Raw genomic sequence first — 18,414 nt, forward strand, 5'->3', positions numbered from 1 at the left:
TGAGACAAAGGCTTCATTGGCTTCCTATTGTCAGATTTAGTCTTGGAATTGTGATGGTTTTGTATTTTCTAGTTCCTTTCCTGAGACTTGGAGAAATTTCCTTAAACATCCATTTCCAGCTGCCTGTGTCTTCTTTTGTCTTTGAAACTATAACAGACAAACTCTCAAAGCAGAACGCCTGGGAGAGTTGGGAGATTCCAGTGCAAATGTCCAGTTGTATTAGATAGTCATAGGAGAGCTGGGAGATTCCAGTGCAAGTGTCCAGTTGCATTAGGTACTCATAGGAGAGCTGGGAGATTCCAGTGCAAGTGTCCAGTTGCATTAGGTACTCATAGAAGAGCTGGAAGATTCCATTGCAAATGTCCAGTTGCACTAGGTACTCATAGGACAGCTGGAAGGTTCCAGTGCAAGTGTCCAGTTGTATTAGGTACTTATAGGAGAGCCGGAAGGTTCCAGTGCAAGTGTCCAGTTGCATTAGGTACTTATAGGAGAGCCAGAAGGTTCCAGTGCAAGTGTCCAGTTGCATTAGGTACTCATAGGAGAGCTGGGAGATTCCAGTGCAAGTGTCCAGTTACATTAAATACTCATACTAAATTCAAAACAAACACCAACATCATCTCCTCTCACCCACACAGTACTGGGTGCTGAACCTCGAACCTGCTAGGCAAGTACTTTATGATTGGCTTATGACAATCATGTTAGTAACTTCTAATTGGCTAGGGTTAGTTGGGATTTAGTCAGGGCTACAGTTTCCATATTTGAGCAGGCCTGGACAAGTCCCAGACTTTGTCTTTATTTGGTTATTACCTTAAGCTGTTGTTTATGGGAGCTGGCTCAGTGGCCCAGGCCTATTACATCCTATCTCCCTTGTCGCTGTATCAGAGACACCAGTGATTGATTGCCCCTTGTTCGCGGTTCTTCTTTAGAAACTGTGCTGTTTGGTTCCAAAAAGCATGGACCAAGTCTTTGTTCTTAATTGAGTTATTAGGGCAGGCTGTCATGATATTTGCCTGGCCCTCTCACTGAGAAGTTGACCACACTATCTTTGACCTTGTTCTATAGTCTAGACAGCCTTGAACTTTTCTTCCAGGCCTGCACTCAGTATTAAGTCAATCCACAGACCTGTGCCAGAAGTCCTGACTGCTTTCAATGACTCATCACCTGTACATTTACTGTAAGCACTATTATGCTTTTTAGAGATGAGATCTCAATATGTATCCCTGGCTGGCCTGAAGCTCATATATAGACAAGGCTGGCCTCAAACGCATCGAGATTTGCCTGTTTCTGCCTCCCAAGTTCTGGGTTTAAAGATGTCTTCCGCCACGCCCAGCCATTCATTACTTGCTGTTTGCTGGTTTTGCTTTGCTAGGATTCGAATTCAGGACTTGCATATGTGAGGTGCCTGTTCATTCTCTAGTTACGGTTTTAATGGTTGCATCTCGAGGCTTAGAGGCTCTTGTTTAGGGGAGTGAGGCAGAATCCTAAATCTTGACACAAAACTACTTAACTATTTTCAGTGCAAAGAGGTGAGTTTGATGGCAGACATTTACCTCATTTTAGGAAAAATTCAGCACTCAGGATGTTGAAGTAGGAGGGGTGTGAGTTTGAGGCCAGTTACGGATGGCTACGTAGTAACACATTAAGGCCAGTGTGATGGTGTACACCTGTAATCCCAACACATGGGAGGCAGAGGCAGGAGGAATGTCATAAGTTGAGGCCAGCCTTGCCTACACAGTGAGTTCCTGGCCAGCCTGGTCTACCCAGCACGATCCCCATCTTAAACAATAACAGAAATAAAATGAAGGCGTGTGGCACATACCTGTAATCTTAGCATTTGGGAGGTGGAGGCAGGAGGGTCAGGAGTTCAAGCTCATTCTCTGCTAGTTTGAGGCAAGCCTAGGCTTCATGAGACTCTATCTCAAAAAAAAAAAAAAAATAAGCCGGGCGGTGGTGGCGCACACCTTTAATCCCAGCACTGGGGAGGCAGAGCCAGGTGGATCTTTGTGAGTTCGAGGCCAGCCTGGTCTACAGAGTGAGATCCAGGAAAGGCTCCAAAGCTACACAGAAAAACCCTGTCTCGAAAAAACAAAAACAAAAACAAAAAAACCCAAAAAACCCAAAATAAATCAGTTAACTAAATGTGAATAAAATAGGCACATGCAGCCATATACCTACATATATGTGTATACTCACAATGCATGTTTGAATGTATGGAAAGACTATACAGAAAACTGTGGGACCACAGGGAAGGGTTGGGTTTACACCTGAGAAGCATGTGAATGAGACAGGAAAGGTGGCAGGGCATGGACTTAGCACGCACAAGGCCTGGTCCCAGTCTCCAGCACCAAAAAGAAAAAAGAAAGAAAGGAAGAAGAAAGAAGTGATAGTTGGCAGAGCGACAACGAGTGTCCTGAGTCATACCTACAGTCCCAGTACTCCAGCACTAAGGAGGCTGAGATAGGTGACTGCAAGTGTGGGGCCAGCCTGGGCTACCAAGATCTTATCTCAATAAAACTCATACCCCAAAAGCCCTCTCACTGAAGTCTGTTTTCCCCAAACTCCGTAACTTCTACAAGCAACCATCAAAATCACAATGAATTCCTTTTCTAAAAGCTGAAAGGCCTACCTCAAAGCTTGTGTTCCACGACATATTTTTGGCCTAGTGCAACTCCAAGACCTGAAGTTATGAATAATTTCTTCTTTGGACCCTCTGATTGTCTTTCCCTGGCACACTTAAGGAACAGACCTCGTGCCGATGTCTTGTCAACGCCAAGGGTATTTTGGACGGCTTTCTTTGCGCTGAAAGCTTCCAGCCAGGCTTTGAACTTCACTGGCAGCGTATGAAAATCTCCCTGAGCAACCCAACTGACCTTGCAGTGCTTAGAAGTGGTCCTTCCTGCGGCCTCTTGGCAGCCTGCAGAAGCCGCTGCAGTGCGCCGTGTGACCACCAGGTGGAGCTAAACACAGCGGTGCAGGCTGGAGACCTAGGAAGCCAGCTCTGGGTTACAATCGTCCTTAGAAAGCCCTGTTTGATACTTTAACTGACAATCTGTGAACTCCTGGTGACATTTCTTCAGGAGCTGGGCCCAAGTACACACACAACTCACTTTTCTTGGCCCGTCTTCTCACTTATCATACGTTGCTTTGCGTTGAATAAAATCAAACTGACGCAGGTGTGGGGGCGAACTGCAACACTAGGGAGGTGGAGGCGGAAGGACCCGATCATCCTCCGAGAAAGAGCTAGGTGAGTTTGCGGCCAGCCTGGGCTACCTGACATCCTGCCCTATACACTAAAACAAACGAAACCCAAAATACAGCGAATCAAACTGAACCAGGTGGTGCAATCAAAGGCGTGTACCACTGGAGAGAGAGAGAGGCAGAATGATTGATCTTAAGTTCCTGGCTACCCTGGTTTAAACAATCAGTTCCGGGGTTACATAGCACGATCCTGTCACAGCAATAAAAGAACAAATCAAAACAAAAGCCAGGGAGTTGCTCCACGGTTCACAGTACCCCATATTACACAGGGCAGTGCCCCTAAAAGAGAGCTACAGAATTCTTTGTCCTCAGGCGCTCATAGTGGGGAGGCTGAGGGAACTGAGGATTTCTCTCGCTGGGATGAAACACCAGGACCAAAAGCAGCTTGGAGAGAAAAGGGTTTATTTAATTTACAGCATTGTAGTCCACCATCCGGAGAAGTGAAGGCAGGGACATGGAGGCAGAGACTAATGGAGAGGCCATGGAGGAATGCTCCCCATGGCTTGCTCAGCCTGTTTTTAAACAGGACCATCTGCCAAGAGGTGGCACCACCCTCAGTGAGCTGGCCCCACAGACTTGCCTACAGGCCCATCTTATGGAGGCATTTTCTCACTTAAGATTCCTCTTCCCAGATATTTCTAGGTTTGTGTCAACTTGATTAAAAAAAAAAAAAACAAAAAACAAAAAACCCAGCAACAACAGAAAACACACACCCTAAACTGTCACTGAGAATTGCCCAGGATGGCTCCCCAGGGACTGTGAATGTAGGCTTTTTCTTAGAAGGAGGGGGTTATGCTGCTTGCTTATTTCCTTGCTTACAGGCTATTTAGGAGGACATGGAAAAGGGAAGTGCCCCTACTAAACCCTGTAGCCTCTGTGAGATTAGTGCCATCAGTGAGCAGCACTCTTAGAGGTGGAGCACTGGACTGAGAGTCTGTTGGGCTGAGGTTGTTGCCCAGTGAAGGCACCTGCAGAGCATTCTAGAAGCTCTGGGTTTGAGCTCCAGCTCTGAAATAAAAGAAACCCAAGAACACATTTGACTTATCTGTCTGTCAGTCTTGAGGGTTTCTAGCTGCTATTGAGGCTGGGAGAGGTAAAGTGAGGTAAAGCATTTAGTAAAGATCGAGAGCAGTAGAACCGACTTACAAGCACACCTGCATGATACTGGAGTACGTGCTTTTACCCACCAGACCATACCATGGACCAGTACTCAGATCCACCAAGAAGTAGCGTGGACAGGGATGAAGAGAAGATTGTGTCTGGTGCCTCTGTGACACCTTTCCTTCTTTTCTTTTTTCGTGTGTGTGTGTGTGTGTGTGTGTGTGTGTGTGTGTGTGTGTGTGTGTGATGACTGAACCCAGGACCAGGCAAGCATTCTATCTTTGACCTGTACTCTTAGCTCTGTTTGGTTTTCTAGTGTATTATTTTGTTGTTGTGGAGCACAGTCCTCCTGCCTCAGTCAAATCTATTTTAGTTATATCCTTATGAGAGCAGCTGATAGAAATTCAGATCCAACAGGGAGTGGAAAGAGAGAGAGAGAGAGAGAGAGAGAGAGAGAGAGAGAGAGAGAGAGAGAAAGAGAGAGACTTAGGGTTTCTATTGCTGTGAAGAGACATCATGACCATGGCAACTCTTTTTTTTTTTTTTTTTCTCCCCCGGAGCTGAGGACCGAACCCAGGGCCTTGCACTTGCTAGGCAAGCGTTCTACCACTGAGCTAAATCCCCAACCCCCTGTCCATGGCAACTCTTATAAAGGAAAACATTTAATTGGGGTTGGCTTACAATTCAGAGGTGTAGTGGGTAGCCATTCCAGCTTTGATCTGGAAGTTCCAACCCCCATCGAGACTTCGGCAGCTGCCACGCCTACAAGGCGGGGCCAAGGGAGGTGCCTGGAGACCTCAGGTAGTATTATATGCTTCTGAGGTCTTTGATGTGGTTAAAGACTAGACACTTACATTTTTCCTTAGTTATGATAAAAGATAAGTTAGATATAAAACCTTAAACTCACAAATATAAGCTAGATATCTTCTTTTATATTGTAACTATAATTCTTACTTGATAATTATTTTGTTATATGTAATATTACTATGTTGAAGTTAAAACCTTCCTTTTTGAAAAAGAAAAAAAAGGGGAAGTGCTGTGGATATGGCTCTATATAAATAAAGCACTGATTGGCCAGTGACTAGGCAGGAAGTATAGGTGGGACAAAGAGAGAGGAGAATTGAGGAAGGAGGAAGGAAAGGGAGACCGGCTGGAGCCACCGCCAAGACAAGGAAGATGTAAAGTACCGGTAAGCCACGTGCCACGCGGCAAAGTAAAGATTAATAGAAATGAGCTGAATATAAGAGTGAGAGCTAGACAATGATAGGCCTGAGCTAATGGCCAAGCAGTTTAAATAATGTAAGAGTCTGTGTGTTTATTTTATAAGTGGGCTCTGGGACTGGCGGGACTTGGCAGTGGGAGCTGGAGAAAAATTCTCCAGCTACACAGAGGTTTAGTCCATTATTGTCATGGATGTAGCATGGCTGCACGCAGGCAGACACGGTGCTGGAGAAGGAGCTGAGAGTTCGACATCTTGATCCTAAGGCAGCAGGAGCAATTTGGGCCATAGTGGGCATAGCTTGAGCAAAGGAGACCTCAAAGCCCACCTCCACAGTGACACGCTTCATCCAGCAAGGACACACCTAACTCCAACAAAGCCAGACCTCCTAATAGTGCCACTCTCTACGGGGGCTATTTTCTTTCAAACAACCGCAGAGAGAGAAAGAGCAAAATTCAGAACAACTTCAGGTCTGGCTTTATTGAGGTGCTGTAAAGACAACAGCTGTAAAAGCCAAAGACCCCTGAACCCTCTTACCTTCTATGGAGTAATCTCTCAAGGGTTCTTAGTTATATGGATGACACAATCCCAGCATTTAGTGCCATTAGCTATTTCTTTATCCACATAAAGACTCAATATCATAGAATATCAATAGCTGAAGTGTAATCTTAAGAGCCAGAGGCCCTTGCTGAGTGTCTAGTTTGAGCTAGCATCTTTGGCTGGGCTGGCGGTCTAGTGACCGACCGTCTTTGTCCCCACAGTCTTTGGGTTACAAGTACACCACTGTACCCAACTTTAAGTTGGTGCTAGGAATCTGAACTCAGGTCCTTGTGGCTTGCAAAGCAAGCACTTGACCCCTAAACCACCTCCCTAGCCCTGAAATCATAAGATTTTAGAAATAAAAGATCCTTATTTAATCATCTACTTCCTAGTGAAGCCTAGAGACAATAATTCACCTAAGGTCACATGGCCACTGAGTTTTCAAATGCAAGCCAGGAACTTAGGTCTTTGTCTTACTGTTTGTAGACAGGCTCTCCCTATGCTCTGGCTGGTGTGGAACTCATTATGAGTTTAATGAGTTCTAGACTTTAAACGTCTAGAGATCTTCTGCCTCTAGGGTTACAGGTGTGCGCTAACATGCACAGCCCAGGTTTAAAAACTTAAAAATTAAAAAAAATGTTTATTTATGTATTTGTGTGTGTGTAAGTAACATTGCTGTAGTGTGTATGTGGGGTCAGAGGGCAACTCTTTGGGGAATTGATTCTCTTCTTCTACAGTGTGGATCTAGGCTTGCATTACTGGGTAGCAAGTACCTTTACTTGCTGAGCCATGTCATTGGCCCAAGAGAAGAACTTTTAAATTCAAGGCAAGGCTTTTTTTTCCAAGCAGCAAGCCCCTTTGATGCTTTCCACACTCTGTACTGCATCGGGGGATGTGTTTTCTACCTTTTCCATTCTCATAGGAGTCCTCTCTTTGCCTTCTTTCCCCTCCCTCTCTTTCTCTCCTTCTTGGGCTCCTCTTCCTCCTTCTTGAGACAGAGGATCTCTTTATAGCCCAGGCTGGCCTTGAACTTGTGGTGCTGATCCTGAATTCAGCCTTCCTAGTGCTGGGATGGATGGTTTTTCCTACAGAAAGGCTGACTAGCTCATGCTTCAGAATGATGAGGAATATGTCTTCTGGGAGCAGTGTGTCCTCTCCGGTTCTTCCCCTTTTGCTGAGTGGGAGCTAATTATCTCCCTTACAGAGTCAGTGAGTCAGTTGAGATCTGCTGTCTAGGTCACTCTGTGGCTGAGTGACTGACTTGGTCTAGGGCAGAGGTGTCTCGAGTTTACATGGTGTCACTACAGAGGTCACTAGGCTGCTAATCACACCAGCCTATGTAGTGTCTCTCACCCATTCTAGCATCTGGCCAGATGATGGATAATCCCTGAGAAAAATGCAAAATGAATAAAAAAATGCTAGACTTCAAAATATTGAACAATCCAATTAAAAAAATGGGCTATAGAGCTTAACAGAGAATTCTCAACAGAAGAATCTCAAATGACTGAAAGACATTTAAGGAATTGCTCAACATCCCTAGTCATCAGGGAAATGCAAATCAAAACAACTCTGAGGTACCATCTTACACCTGTCAGAATGGCTAAGATCAAAAACACTGAAGACACCTTATGTTGGAGAGGATGTGGAGCAAGGGGAACACTCTTCCACTGTTGGTGGGAGTGCAAACTTGTATAGCCACTCTGGAAATCAGTATGGCGGTTTCTCAAAAAATTGGGAATAAGTCTTCCTCAAGACCCAGCTATACCACTCTTGGGCATATACCCAAGGAATGCTCAATCTTACCGCAAGGACACATGCTCAACTATGTTCATATCAGCATTATTCGTAATAGCAAGAACATGGAAACAACCTAGATGCCCCTGAACTGAAGAATGGATAAAGAAAATGTGGCACATATACACAATGGAGTACTACTCAGCAATAAAAAACAATGACACCATGAGGTTTGCAGGCAAATGGATGGAACTAGAAAATATCATCCTGAGTGAGGTAACACAGACTCAAGGCAAACATAGTATGTACTCACTCATAAGTGGATACTAAATGTGAGGGAAGGGATGGCCAGACTGCAACCCACAGCTCCAGAGAGGATAGCTAACAGGGAAAGACCCTAAGAGGGACACATGGATAGCCCAGTGAAGGAGAAGTGGATGAGATCTACATGAGTGGACTGGGAGTGGGGACATGGCGGAGGGCGAGGAGTGGGGGATGAGAACATAGGAAAATGGGAGGGCTGAGCTGGAACAGGGACAGAGTGGGAGGGCAGGGAGGGAGATACCATGATATATGAGGACATCATGGGGATAGGAAGATGCAGGGTGCTGTGGAGGCTCTTAGAAATCCACAAGGATGACCCCACCTTGGACTGCTGGCAGTGGTCCAGAGGGTGCCTGGACTGGTCTACTCTGGTGACCAGTCTAGCGAATACCCTAACTATCATCATAGAGCCTTTGTCCAGTGACAGATGGAGGCAGACACAGAGATCCACCGCCAGGCGCCAGGCTGAGCTCTGGGAATCCAATCAATGAGAGAGAGGAGGGATTCTGCGGGCGGGGGACATGGAGCTCATGATGGGAAGACGTGCAGAGATGACTGGCCACACTAGTGGAAGCTCATGAACTGTGGTCTGGTGGCTGTGGAGCCACCATGGGACTGGACTAGGCCCTCTGGATATGGAAGACAGTTGTTTGGCTTGAACTGTTTGGGGGTCACCCAGGCAGGGGGATTAGGATCCATCCCTGGTGCATGGGCAGACTTCTGGGAATGTGGTGCCTGTGGTGCCTGTGGTGTGACACCTTGCACAGCCTTGGTGCAGTGGGAAGGGGCTTGAACCTGCCTAGGCTCAGTGTGTGCCAGGCTCTGCTGACTCCCCATGGGAGACCTTGATTTAGGGGATGTGGAAATGTGGGGTGGCTTGAGAGGGAGTGCTGGGGTGTGGGAGGAGGGAGGAGGTGGGATCTGTGGGTGGTATGTAGAGTGAGTAGAAAATTTCTTAATAAAGAAAAATGCAAAATGAATAAAACATAGGTTTGAGAAGTGAGATTTCAGGACCCCCACCTGACTGACTTATTCATTCAATATGGCCTTTCTTACTTTTTTGCTTTTTAAATTGTGTGTGTGTATTTAGGTGTATATACCAGTGCTCTGTGCATGGTTGTGTCCACATGTGGGAATATGTGTAGAGGGCAGAGATTGACACTTATTATCATTCTCAACTGCTCATTACTCGTGTGTGTGTGTGTGTGTGTGTGTGTGTGTGTGTGTGTGTCTGTGTCTGTGTCTGTGTATGTATATGTGTCTATCTGTCTGTCTGTCTATTTTGGTTTGTTGTTTTGAGACAGGGACTTTCTATGTAGCCCTGGAACTCGTTATGTAGACCAGGCTGGCTTTGAACTCACTTGCTGAGGGTGGCACCATCCCTGACAGGTGGGTCTGGGTTGTATAAGAAAGGCAGCTTGAAGGGACACCAGCCCACTGGAGCATGTGGCTCTGGCAGGCCTTGCCTTTCTCCCCCATTCCCTCTGCTTTGGTGAAAACCCATTAGATGACATTCCTAAAGCGAGCCACCAAAGTCTACTCCCTTATTTGTCCACTTCCTCTTCCTGAGGATGACCACCAAGTTCCGGCAATCAAAAACCCTCTTTGGTTCACGTAACTAACATGCCCAGTTAAAATTAAACACCTCATCCTAACACAGGGTTTCCCCTTTTACCTTTATAAACTGCCAGTTGCCTGTGGGCATGTCTGTCTGTCTCCCCTCTATCCAGAGGCAGTCCTTTTTCCCTCTGGGACAAAGACCCCTTCCCCCTTTCCATTATCCCCTCCCGCTTCTCTCTAGTCTCCTATCTCCTTTACCACTGCATCCTAGCCCATTCTAACACAGATTTCCTATCTTTCTCCTCTTAAAGATGACACCTGCAAGATCATTTGCTGCTATTTTTCTGCCCAAGTCAGAAAGCAGCCACTTTAACTTTTCTTCCCCACTTAATAAAGGATCTCCCTGTGAAAACAGGTGTTTGGGTGTGGATTGTGCCTAGTCCGGTGTCTGGGAGGAAGCCCCCCGTCTTTGGGGGGGTCTCCTCCCAGCTGAGCAAGCCAGTAGGTTTTCTGCTTCAGTTCCTGCCTCCAGATTCCTGCCCTGAGCTACCTGGCCTGCTACACGAAGGACTCTGTAAGTTTTATTGAAGCGACAGATAAAATAAAACACAAACTAGGACAAGCAAGCACTCTAGCCCCGAGCCACAGACCCCGTGGCCACTTTCTCCTAGGAACACTGGCTCCATCTTTGGGGATTTGTCTAGATCCAATGTCTCAGAACTTCACTGTTCTTACACAATGGCCACGTGGCCCTGTCCTTTGCCAGCCACAATCCTATGACCCTGGGAATTCCAGTCTTTATCTCTAACCTGCCAGTAGGTCAAGTCTCTGAGCACATGACCCTGAATTCCCTTTCAGTCAGCAGCAATGGGGATATGGCTAGAGACACAGCTTCATGCTGCTACCTGCAGCAGTCTGAGGAATTCATTTCTGAACCACCACTCAGGCAAAACCAGGATTTTTTTTTTGCTGTAGAAACTTCAGCATGGGATAGAGATGAGATAGTTAAAGTTAAGCACGTGGGATAAGAGAAAGAGGTGTATAGGAAAATTGTAAGGCACACCTACATGTTAAGTGTGTAACAGGTCCCTAGACCTTAGCAGGACTGATGCCATGTCAGAGGCACCATTCTGACCTTAAAACCCAGCACGTAGGCCCCAACACCTGTCAAAACAGGAATAAGGACCCAATCCATCAAAGACCTAGTCCATAGTTCCAGGGAAGTCCCTAAATCTACTAACCTCACTTTTAGGCTTCTGTAGTTCTGCTTTTTGCTAACTGAAGTGTGACCGTCAGGATGTGGGCTTTGTGCATTAAAGACAAGGGGCTGTAAGGGCTCAGAGCTGCATGATTTGGGCAAGTTTCTGTGCAGCCACTGGCCGCAATAAAGACTTTCTCTTCGATTTTCAGAGTGTCCATGTGATGGTCTGCTGCCCGCCTATTGAACAGTCTTGAATGGAGGAGTGAGAACTAAGAAATAATAGGCATAAAGAAAATAGAGATGCAGATGTAAAAGAAAAATGGCAGAGACAGAGAATAGCATCGGGAGGGCTCTGAGTCAATAGCATAGTCACCCTGAGTTTATTTCTCAGGGCCTTTTTACACCCAAAGCAAGGGGGGCAAAAGACCTCCCCCTCTCAATGACCTCATGGTTCAAGGTACAAATAAGTGTAAACACCTCCTTAATTCTCAAGACATCTGGTAACCATGCCTTTGGCAAAACATCCTGCTATTCATCCTTGAAGGGCAAAACAAGCCCAGACTCTCTGACCTTGAGTCAAGATGGAATAAGGCCACACTATGGAGCTTCTGTGGGCCCCCACAGTGGTCTCTGCTGGGCTTACCTCAAAGTAGTGTGGGCTTTTCAAAGGAAACTTGAAGTTGGGTGTCTGTGGCACATGCCTATAATCTCAGCACTTGAATCATCTTTGATTACCTACAATTTGACATCATCCTGAGCTACATAAGATGCTGTCTCAAAACAACACAACACAAAACAAAAACAAAATCTAAAAGTAATAAGTTGATCACTTGAGAAAAGCAGTATTAAAAGAGTTTAAAGTATTTATTTATTTATTTTTATGTAGCCCTGGCTGTTTCCTGGAACTCTCTGTAGATGAGATGACTTTGAATTTGCCTTAATCCCTATTTCTCTGCCTCCTGAGCGCTGAGAGAACAGCATAGTGGCCCGTTTAATTTTTTGTAGCCATCATTTTTATCATAAAGATAAAGAATAATTTATGATATTTTTCCTTGTAGCCTAGGCTGACTTCATAGTTTAATATGTAGCCAAGGATGGCCTTGAATTTCTGATCTTCCTGTCTCCACTTCAAAAGTGCTGATGTTGCAGGCATTTGCCACCGTGCAGTGGTTGGGATCAGACCCAGAGCTTAGTGAATGCTCGTCTGATGAGCTACACTTCAGCTCAATGTATTCTCTGTGTGTATGTATGTGTGGTTACATATTTGTGTGCATGTGTGTGCAGAGGCCGATGGTGGGGTGTCTTCCTCAGTTTCTCGCCATCTTTCTTTTGAGACATGGGCTGCCACTGAACCTGAAGCTTGCTTATTTGGCTAGGCTAGCTGCCGAGAGACCCCTGTTCTCCACCTCCCCAGTTCTGGGGTTACAGACGTGTGCTGCAACACTTGGCTTTTATTTAGATGCCAGAATCTGAACTCAGGTTCTCATACTTATCAACTGAGCCATCTCCCCAGACCTATGTTGGTGTGTGTGTGTGTGTGTGTGTGTGTGTGTGTGTGTGTGTGTGAGATGCTAGATTCTCCAGTTGAGGAGCATTTTTTCCATTGACTAACAATTATAGAAGTGGAAAGAATTACAGTAAATGTAGATGAAGTTTGTTCCTCATTTTAAAATTAGCTTGGAGCCCACTGTGGTACATGCCTGTAGGCCAAGCTTCAGGGAATGAAGACCAGAGGATCAGAAGTTGAAGGTTGTTCTAGGCTACGGAGTAAGTTTTCAGGTAACTTGGGCTGGATTAGACCCTGTATTAAATGACAACAACAACAACAACAAGAACAGATTTTAGCTTGAGCTGGGGTGTAGTTATGAGGTCGAGCCCTTGTCTACAAGCATGAGGCCTTGGGCTTGATATCTAGCACCTCAATATAGCAAAATAAGAGTAAGAGTGGGTTAATATTCTATGTAGTCTCCTAGACTGGAGGCCCATAAAAGCCAACACACAAACGCTTACAAAGTTAGAGGTTACCATTTTCACTATTCCTTAAGCTAATGAAGGAGGCTTCGGAGCCAGTGTGGTGGTTTGAAAGAAAATGGCCCCCAAAGGGAGTGGCACTCTTAGGAGGTGTGGCCTTGTTGGAGGAAGTGTGTCCCTGTGGGGGTGTGCTGTGCAACAATCCTTTTCTACACTATGAATATGTATTACTCTTGTTGGTTAATAAAATGCTGACAGGCCAGTAGCTGGGCAGGAAGTTAGGCGGGAAAGCCAAAACTGAGAATGATGGGAAGAAGGAGGGTGGAGTCAGGAGACGCCAGCCAGTTGCCAAGTAAGCAGGACATGTAGAAAATGAGGTAACAAGCCATGAGCCACAGGGCAAAACATAAATAGAAATACGGGTTAATTTAAATGTAAGAGTTAGCTAGTAACAAGCCTGAGCTATTGGTCAAGCATTTGTAAATAATATTAAGTCTCTGTGTGGTCATTTGGAAGCAGCTACTGGGATGGGGAGGAGGTAGTCAGGATGGGAAAACTTCTGACTACAGGGGAGGACTTTGAGGTCTCTTTTGCTTGACCTTCCCTCAGTGTGACTGTCAGTTGACTTCCTGTTGCCTGCAAGATGTAGGACTCTCAGCTATTCCTCCAGCACCACGTCTGCCTGCATGCTGACATGCTCCCTGCCATGATGATAATGGACTGAACCTCTGAAATTCCTTGTAAGGGTTACTGTGGTCATGGTATCTCTTCACAGCAATAAAATCCTAACTAAGACAACCAGCTTCCAACACTGCTTCCATTCTGCCCTGCTGGGGTAGATTTTTAGAGCCGAAGTTCCAGTAGCTGGGTAGCTTAAAATCACAGAAAGGTACCTCCTAACAGTTCTGGAGTGAGAAGCCTCAACCAAAATGTCCCATCTTTTAGAGGACCAAGGAAGGACATAATTCAACCCATAATGTCCTCCTACAGACAGTTCTCCATAGGTCTGCTCTAGTGAACTTTAACACAAACACATTCTTTTAGTATTTATTGATTGATTTATGCACAGGAGCCATGGTGTGCATGTGGAGATCAGAGAACAACGTGCTGTAGTCATTTCTTTTCTTCCACCATGTGGGGTCCTGGGACGAAGCTCAGACTGTGATGTTTGGCAGCAATACCCCTTATCCACTCCCAGTAAACTTTTAAAAATATAAATTGAGCCCTGGCAAGATGGCTCGGCTTGTAATGGGCACTGTAGATGGATTTTTCTTTGGGCTGTCAGCTCACAAAAAAAATGACATAGAGACCTTATTAATTATAAAGCTTGGCCTATAGCTTAGGCTTGTCCCACTAGCTCTTAGAACTTAAATTTACCCATATTTGAAAATCTACACTCTTTCATATGACTCAGTTACCTTACTGTGTACTGTACTGACCATTCTGCTTCTTCCTCATCTGGCTGGCAACTCTGCTTTTCTTTTTCCCAGAGCTCTCTCTGTCCAGAGGTCCCTGCTGTACCTCCTGCCTAGCTATTGGCCATTTATCTTTTTGTTTGTTTTTTTGTTTTGTTTTGTTTTGTTTTGTTTTGTTTTCGAGACAGGGTTTCTCTGTGTAGCTTTGCGCCTTTCCTGGAACTCACTTGGTAGTCCAGGCGGGCCTCGAACTCACAGAGATCCACCTGGCTCTGCCTCCCGAGTGCTGGGATTAAAGGCATGCACCACCACCACCCGGCGGCCATTTATCTTTTTATTAAACCAATCACAGTGACACATCTTCACACAGTGTAAAGGAATATTCCGCAACAGGCCACTTACTGCCAAGCCTGATGACCTGCGTTTCAACTCTGGAACCCACATGGTGGAAGGAGAGAATCAACTCCTGCAATTTGTCCTTTGACCTCTACGTGTGTGTTATAAATTGAATACAGGCCCCACCTACTAAGTACTCTCTTCTCTCTTTCTACACACATACACACACACACACACACACACACACACACACACACACACACACACACAGAGTCATTCTCCTGGTGCTGCAGAGGTGCCTCAGCAGTTAAGAGCACTTGCACCTCTTCTAGAAGACCCACATGGAGGCCAACAACTGTCTGTAACTCCAGTTCCAGGAGATCCAACGCCCTTTTCTGGTTTTCTCAGGTACTACACACACATGGTATAAAGACACACACATGCTGGCAAATCACATGTACATATAAAATAAAAACCATGGAATCGTCAGTTACTCTCCTGGCTTTCCATCTTGTATAATAAAATCTAAAGTATGGCCATCATGGCCCCTCCCTCTGGTCCTTGAGTTCTCTATCCACCTCTTCCTACTCCAGGCTGTGCCAGTGTTCTGGACTGTCCAGGGAATAACCTACAGTAACTGCAGTTTTGGTTTCTAAGTGAATGAGTTTATTAAGTATATAGCAAGTAAAAGTAAAAGAATTAATAGCGGGCTGGAGAGTTGGCTCAGAGGTTAAGAGCACTGGCTGCTCTCCCAGAGGTCCTGAGTTCAATTCCCAGCAACCACATGGTGGCTCATCAACCATCTGAAATGAGATCTGGCGCCCTCTTCTGGCCTGCAGGCAGAATGCTGTGTACATAATACATCAATCTTAAAAGAAAAAAGAATAAATAGCAAGCAGCAGATGGGTAGGCGATGCTATCCAATTTTTGAGCTCAGGACATGCAGCAGAGCTGACTGGAGTGGCTGATTGAGAGAGCTAAAAGAGGAAATATCATCAAGTCAGAGGCTCACAAACACAAAGTAGAAATCAACTGGGGAAGTTGAGGCAGTCAGCTGGAGTTTCTTTAAAAAAATGTATTTTAAGTTAAAATATAATTGCATCATTTCTCCTTCCTTTTCTCCCTCTGTCTTTCCCATAAATAGAGTCTTCTTTCACACAACACACCCCACCACAGTTTCCCCCTTCACTCCCTCCATCAGCTCTAATTGAGCTGTCTCTCCACCAACGAGCTGACCTCCTAGCTTCCGGTTCCCACTGCAGGCGTCTTTATGTCATTCTGGTGGAAATGCTTTCCCTCCTTCCTGACTGTTATCGGGCACGGTGCTTTTGCTCTTGGACTGTCTTGCTGCTCTCTTCTCTCTTTGCCGTCCCACTCCAGACAAGCGTCTTAAAGAGGCCCCTGTGAGATGAACATACTTGGGTCTGGAATGGGGCGGGAGGACAACGCTTCCAGAGCCAGGTTCTCAGTGAGTTTAAGCAGCACATGATAACTTATCAATAAAGTGTGGATTATAGCCCGCCATACTGTCTTTCCAGACCACTTCACTATCCTTCCCCACTCAGAGTCTTTGTTCTTCTTCTTTTCCTGGAATGTGCTTCCACCAAAGGTCAGCCTGGTTCTCTTTCTCACTTCCCTCAAGCCGTTCCACTCAGGGTCACCTGACCTTAAAGACAAGTGAGTCGGCTCCAGTTTCTTCTCTGTTCCTCATCGGTTTTCTTTACAATGTGAAGCATCACATGGTATTTTCTCATTTGTTAACTGTGCATGTTCCCCCCGCAGGACTGTAAGCCCCAGGAGGGCAGTGATTTTGCTGTTACTGTTGCTTTGTTGTATTAGAAATGAGTCCTATCTATGTCTTGCACATGCTGGAAGAGAATTATATCAGGGATCTAGACTCACAGCTCAGGGACTCCCCCTGCCCCCCCCCCCCAATTCATAATTCCTGCATTTTTCTTCTTCGTATATATACGTACACACACACACACACACACACACACACACACATTTTAGACTAGGTTTCATGTATCCTAGGCTGGCCTCAAACTCAATCTGCAATCTAGGATAACCTTGTATTTCTGATCCATTTGGCTCTACCTCTCGAGTGCTGGGATGACAGATGTGTGCCACTATACGCACTTTATTCAGCCCAGGGAGGGGACCCAGTGTTTCATACATGCCAGGCAAGCACTCTACCAACTGGCCTACATCGCCAACCCAAATTATGATTTTTTAAAGATTCTGTATTTAATTCCTCAGAATATTAACATTTTCCTTCAGAGTACATTGTCAATGAACAATTATAGAAAAATCCAATCAACAACCTAATGAGAACCAACTCTTTTTTTTTAGATTTATTATGATGTGTCTCTGTGTGGGGTGTGTGTGCATGCAGGAGCCCTCGGGCTCAGAAAGCCCTGGCTCAGGATCCCCTAAAGCTCAAGTGACAGGCTGTTGAGGGCGTCAGATGTGAGTGCTGGGTCCTGAACTCAGGTCCTCTGAAAGAGCAGCAGGCACTCTCACCCTCCGAGTCTCCCCTGTAACCCCGCATTTTTTTTGTCTGTTGAACTCCTGATCCTCCTGACTTCACCTCCTTAATACTGAAATTGACGGCACGCGTCTCGCTGAGGAGACCAATCAGGTGGGAGGGAAAAAAAAAAAAAGGTGAATGAATCCACAAGGAAAGAGAAAAAGGCGTACTACAAAATGAATGGACACCCAAGCGCCGGCAGGCTGCGCCGCGGGGCCGCACCACCAGGGGACGCTGTGGGCGGCGGGCGCTCGGGATCCAGCGGACGGCGCCGCTCTTGCCGTGCGCTTCCGAGGCTGCGCTGGGCCAGGCGTGGGGGGTGGGTAGGGCGAGTCATATGACCCGCTGGGCTTCCTGGCTCTGGCCGTCGCAGCCGCCCGCTTGTGTCTGCCCGAGTCGCGCCGGGGGGACCCGCCGAGGAGCCGTTGGCGGGTTCGGGGCCGATAGCCGCTCGTGGGAAGCCGTGTCCTCCGTCGTCCGCACCCGTCCCCGCTCGCTGCCGGCCGCCGCCATGCTGGCGCTCATCTCCCGCCTGCTGGACTGGTTCCGCTCGCTCTTCTGGAAGGAGGAGATGGAACTGACGCTCGTGGGGTTGCAGTACTCGGGCAAGACCACCTTCGTCAATGTCATCGCGGTGAGCACTCGTCTGCGGGCGTCCCGGCCGCCGTCCCGGGCTTGTCACTTCGCCGAGGGGCCGGGCCGGGCCGGGCCGGGCCGTGCGACCCTGCTCGTGTGGGCCTCGGAGGTCGTAGCTGGCGGGTCAGCAGCCCGAGGGTCAGTTCCACGCTGCGTTTTGGTGGGGGCTGTGGCTTTAACGCGCGGCTTGGAAAAGGTTAACCCGAGCCTGTCCCAGTTGAGGCCTTGGGGGCTGTGGAGGCTGAAGGGTTAACTCCAACCTGTCACTTGCTCACCCGGACAGGCTGGTCCGGCTTTCTCCAGAACGTCTGCGAGGGGGGAGCTACTCTGAAGTCCCCACTTGGGACGAAGGAGCCCCATTGTGAAAGCAGGCGACCCGTGTGGGCGCCTCTGTGGAATGCCAGGGGGAGCCTTGGCGCCTCCAGTCTTTTGTCACTTGTCCATGGAGAGCCGAAAATCAAGCCCATGGCCTAGCTCACTGGTGGAAGCTGTTGGAGAGACTGTTCAGTCCCTAGTATTTATTAAGGCAAGGGGGTAAGGGCGAGGCGAGTTTCTGTTTTCCTAGAGCTGATGGTGTTAAGCGAGTTGA

General features: G+C 46.8%; 1 protein-coding gene across 2 annotated transcripts in view; it reads left to right on the forward strand.

The window, feature by feature from the left end:
- The first annotated feature begins 17,480 nt into the window (after positions 1–17,480).
- Positions 17,481–18,414, forward strand: part of Arl8b (ADP ribosylation factor like GTPase 8B) — a 43,323-nt gene continuing 42,389 nt past the window's right edge. For both annotated transcript variants that reach the window (XR_009378347.1, XM_059258311.1), the window contains exon 1: positions 17,481–17,823. Coding sequence is in view for 1 of the 2 variants with exons in the window: in XM_059258311.1 (XP_059114294.1) it covers positions 17,527–17,823 (297 nt within the window). In the remaining variant the exon portion in view is untranslated. The remainder of the gene's footprint in view (positions 17,824–18,414) is intronic.

Source organism: Peromyscus eremicus, chromosome 3 (assembly GCF_949786415.1).
Source record: "Peromyscus eremicus chromosome 3, PerEre_H2_v1, whole genome shotgun sequence".
NCBI classification, from domain to species: Eukaryota; Metazoa; Chordata; class Mammalia; order Rodentia; family Cricetidae; genus Peromyscus; species Peromyscus eremicus.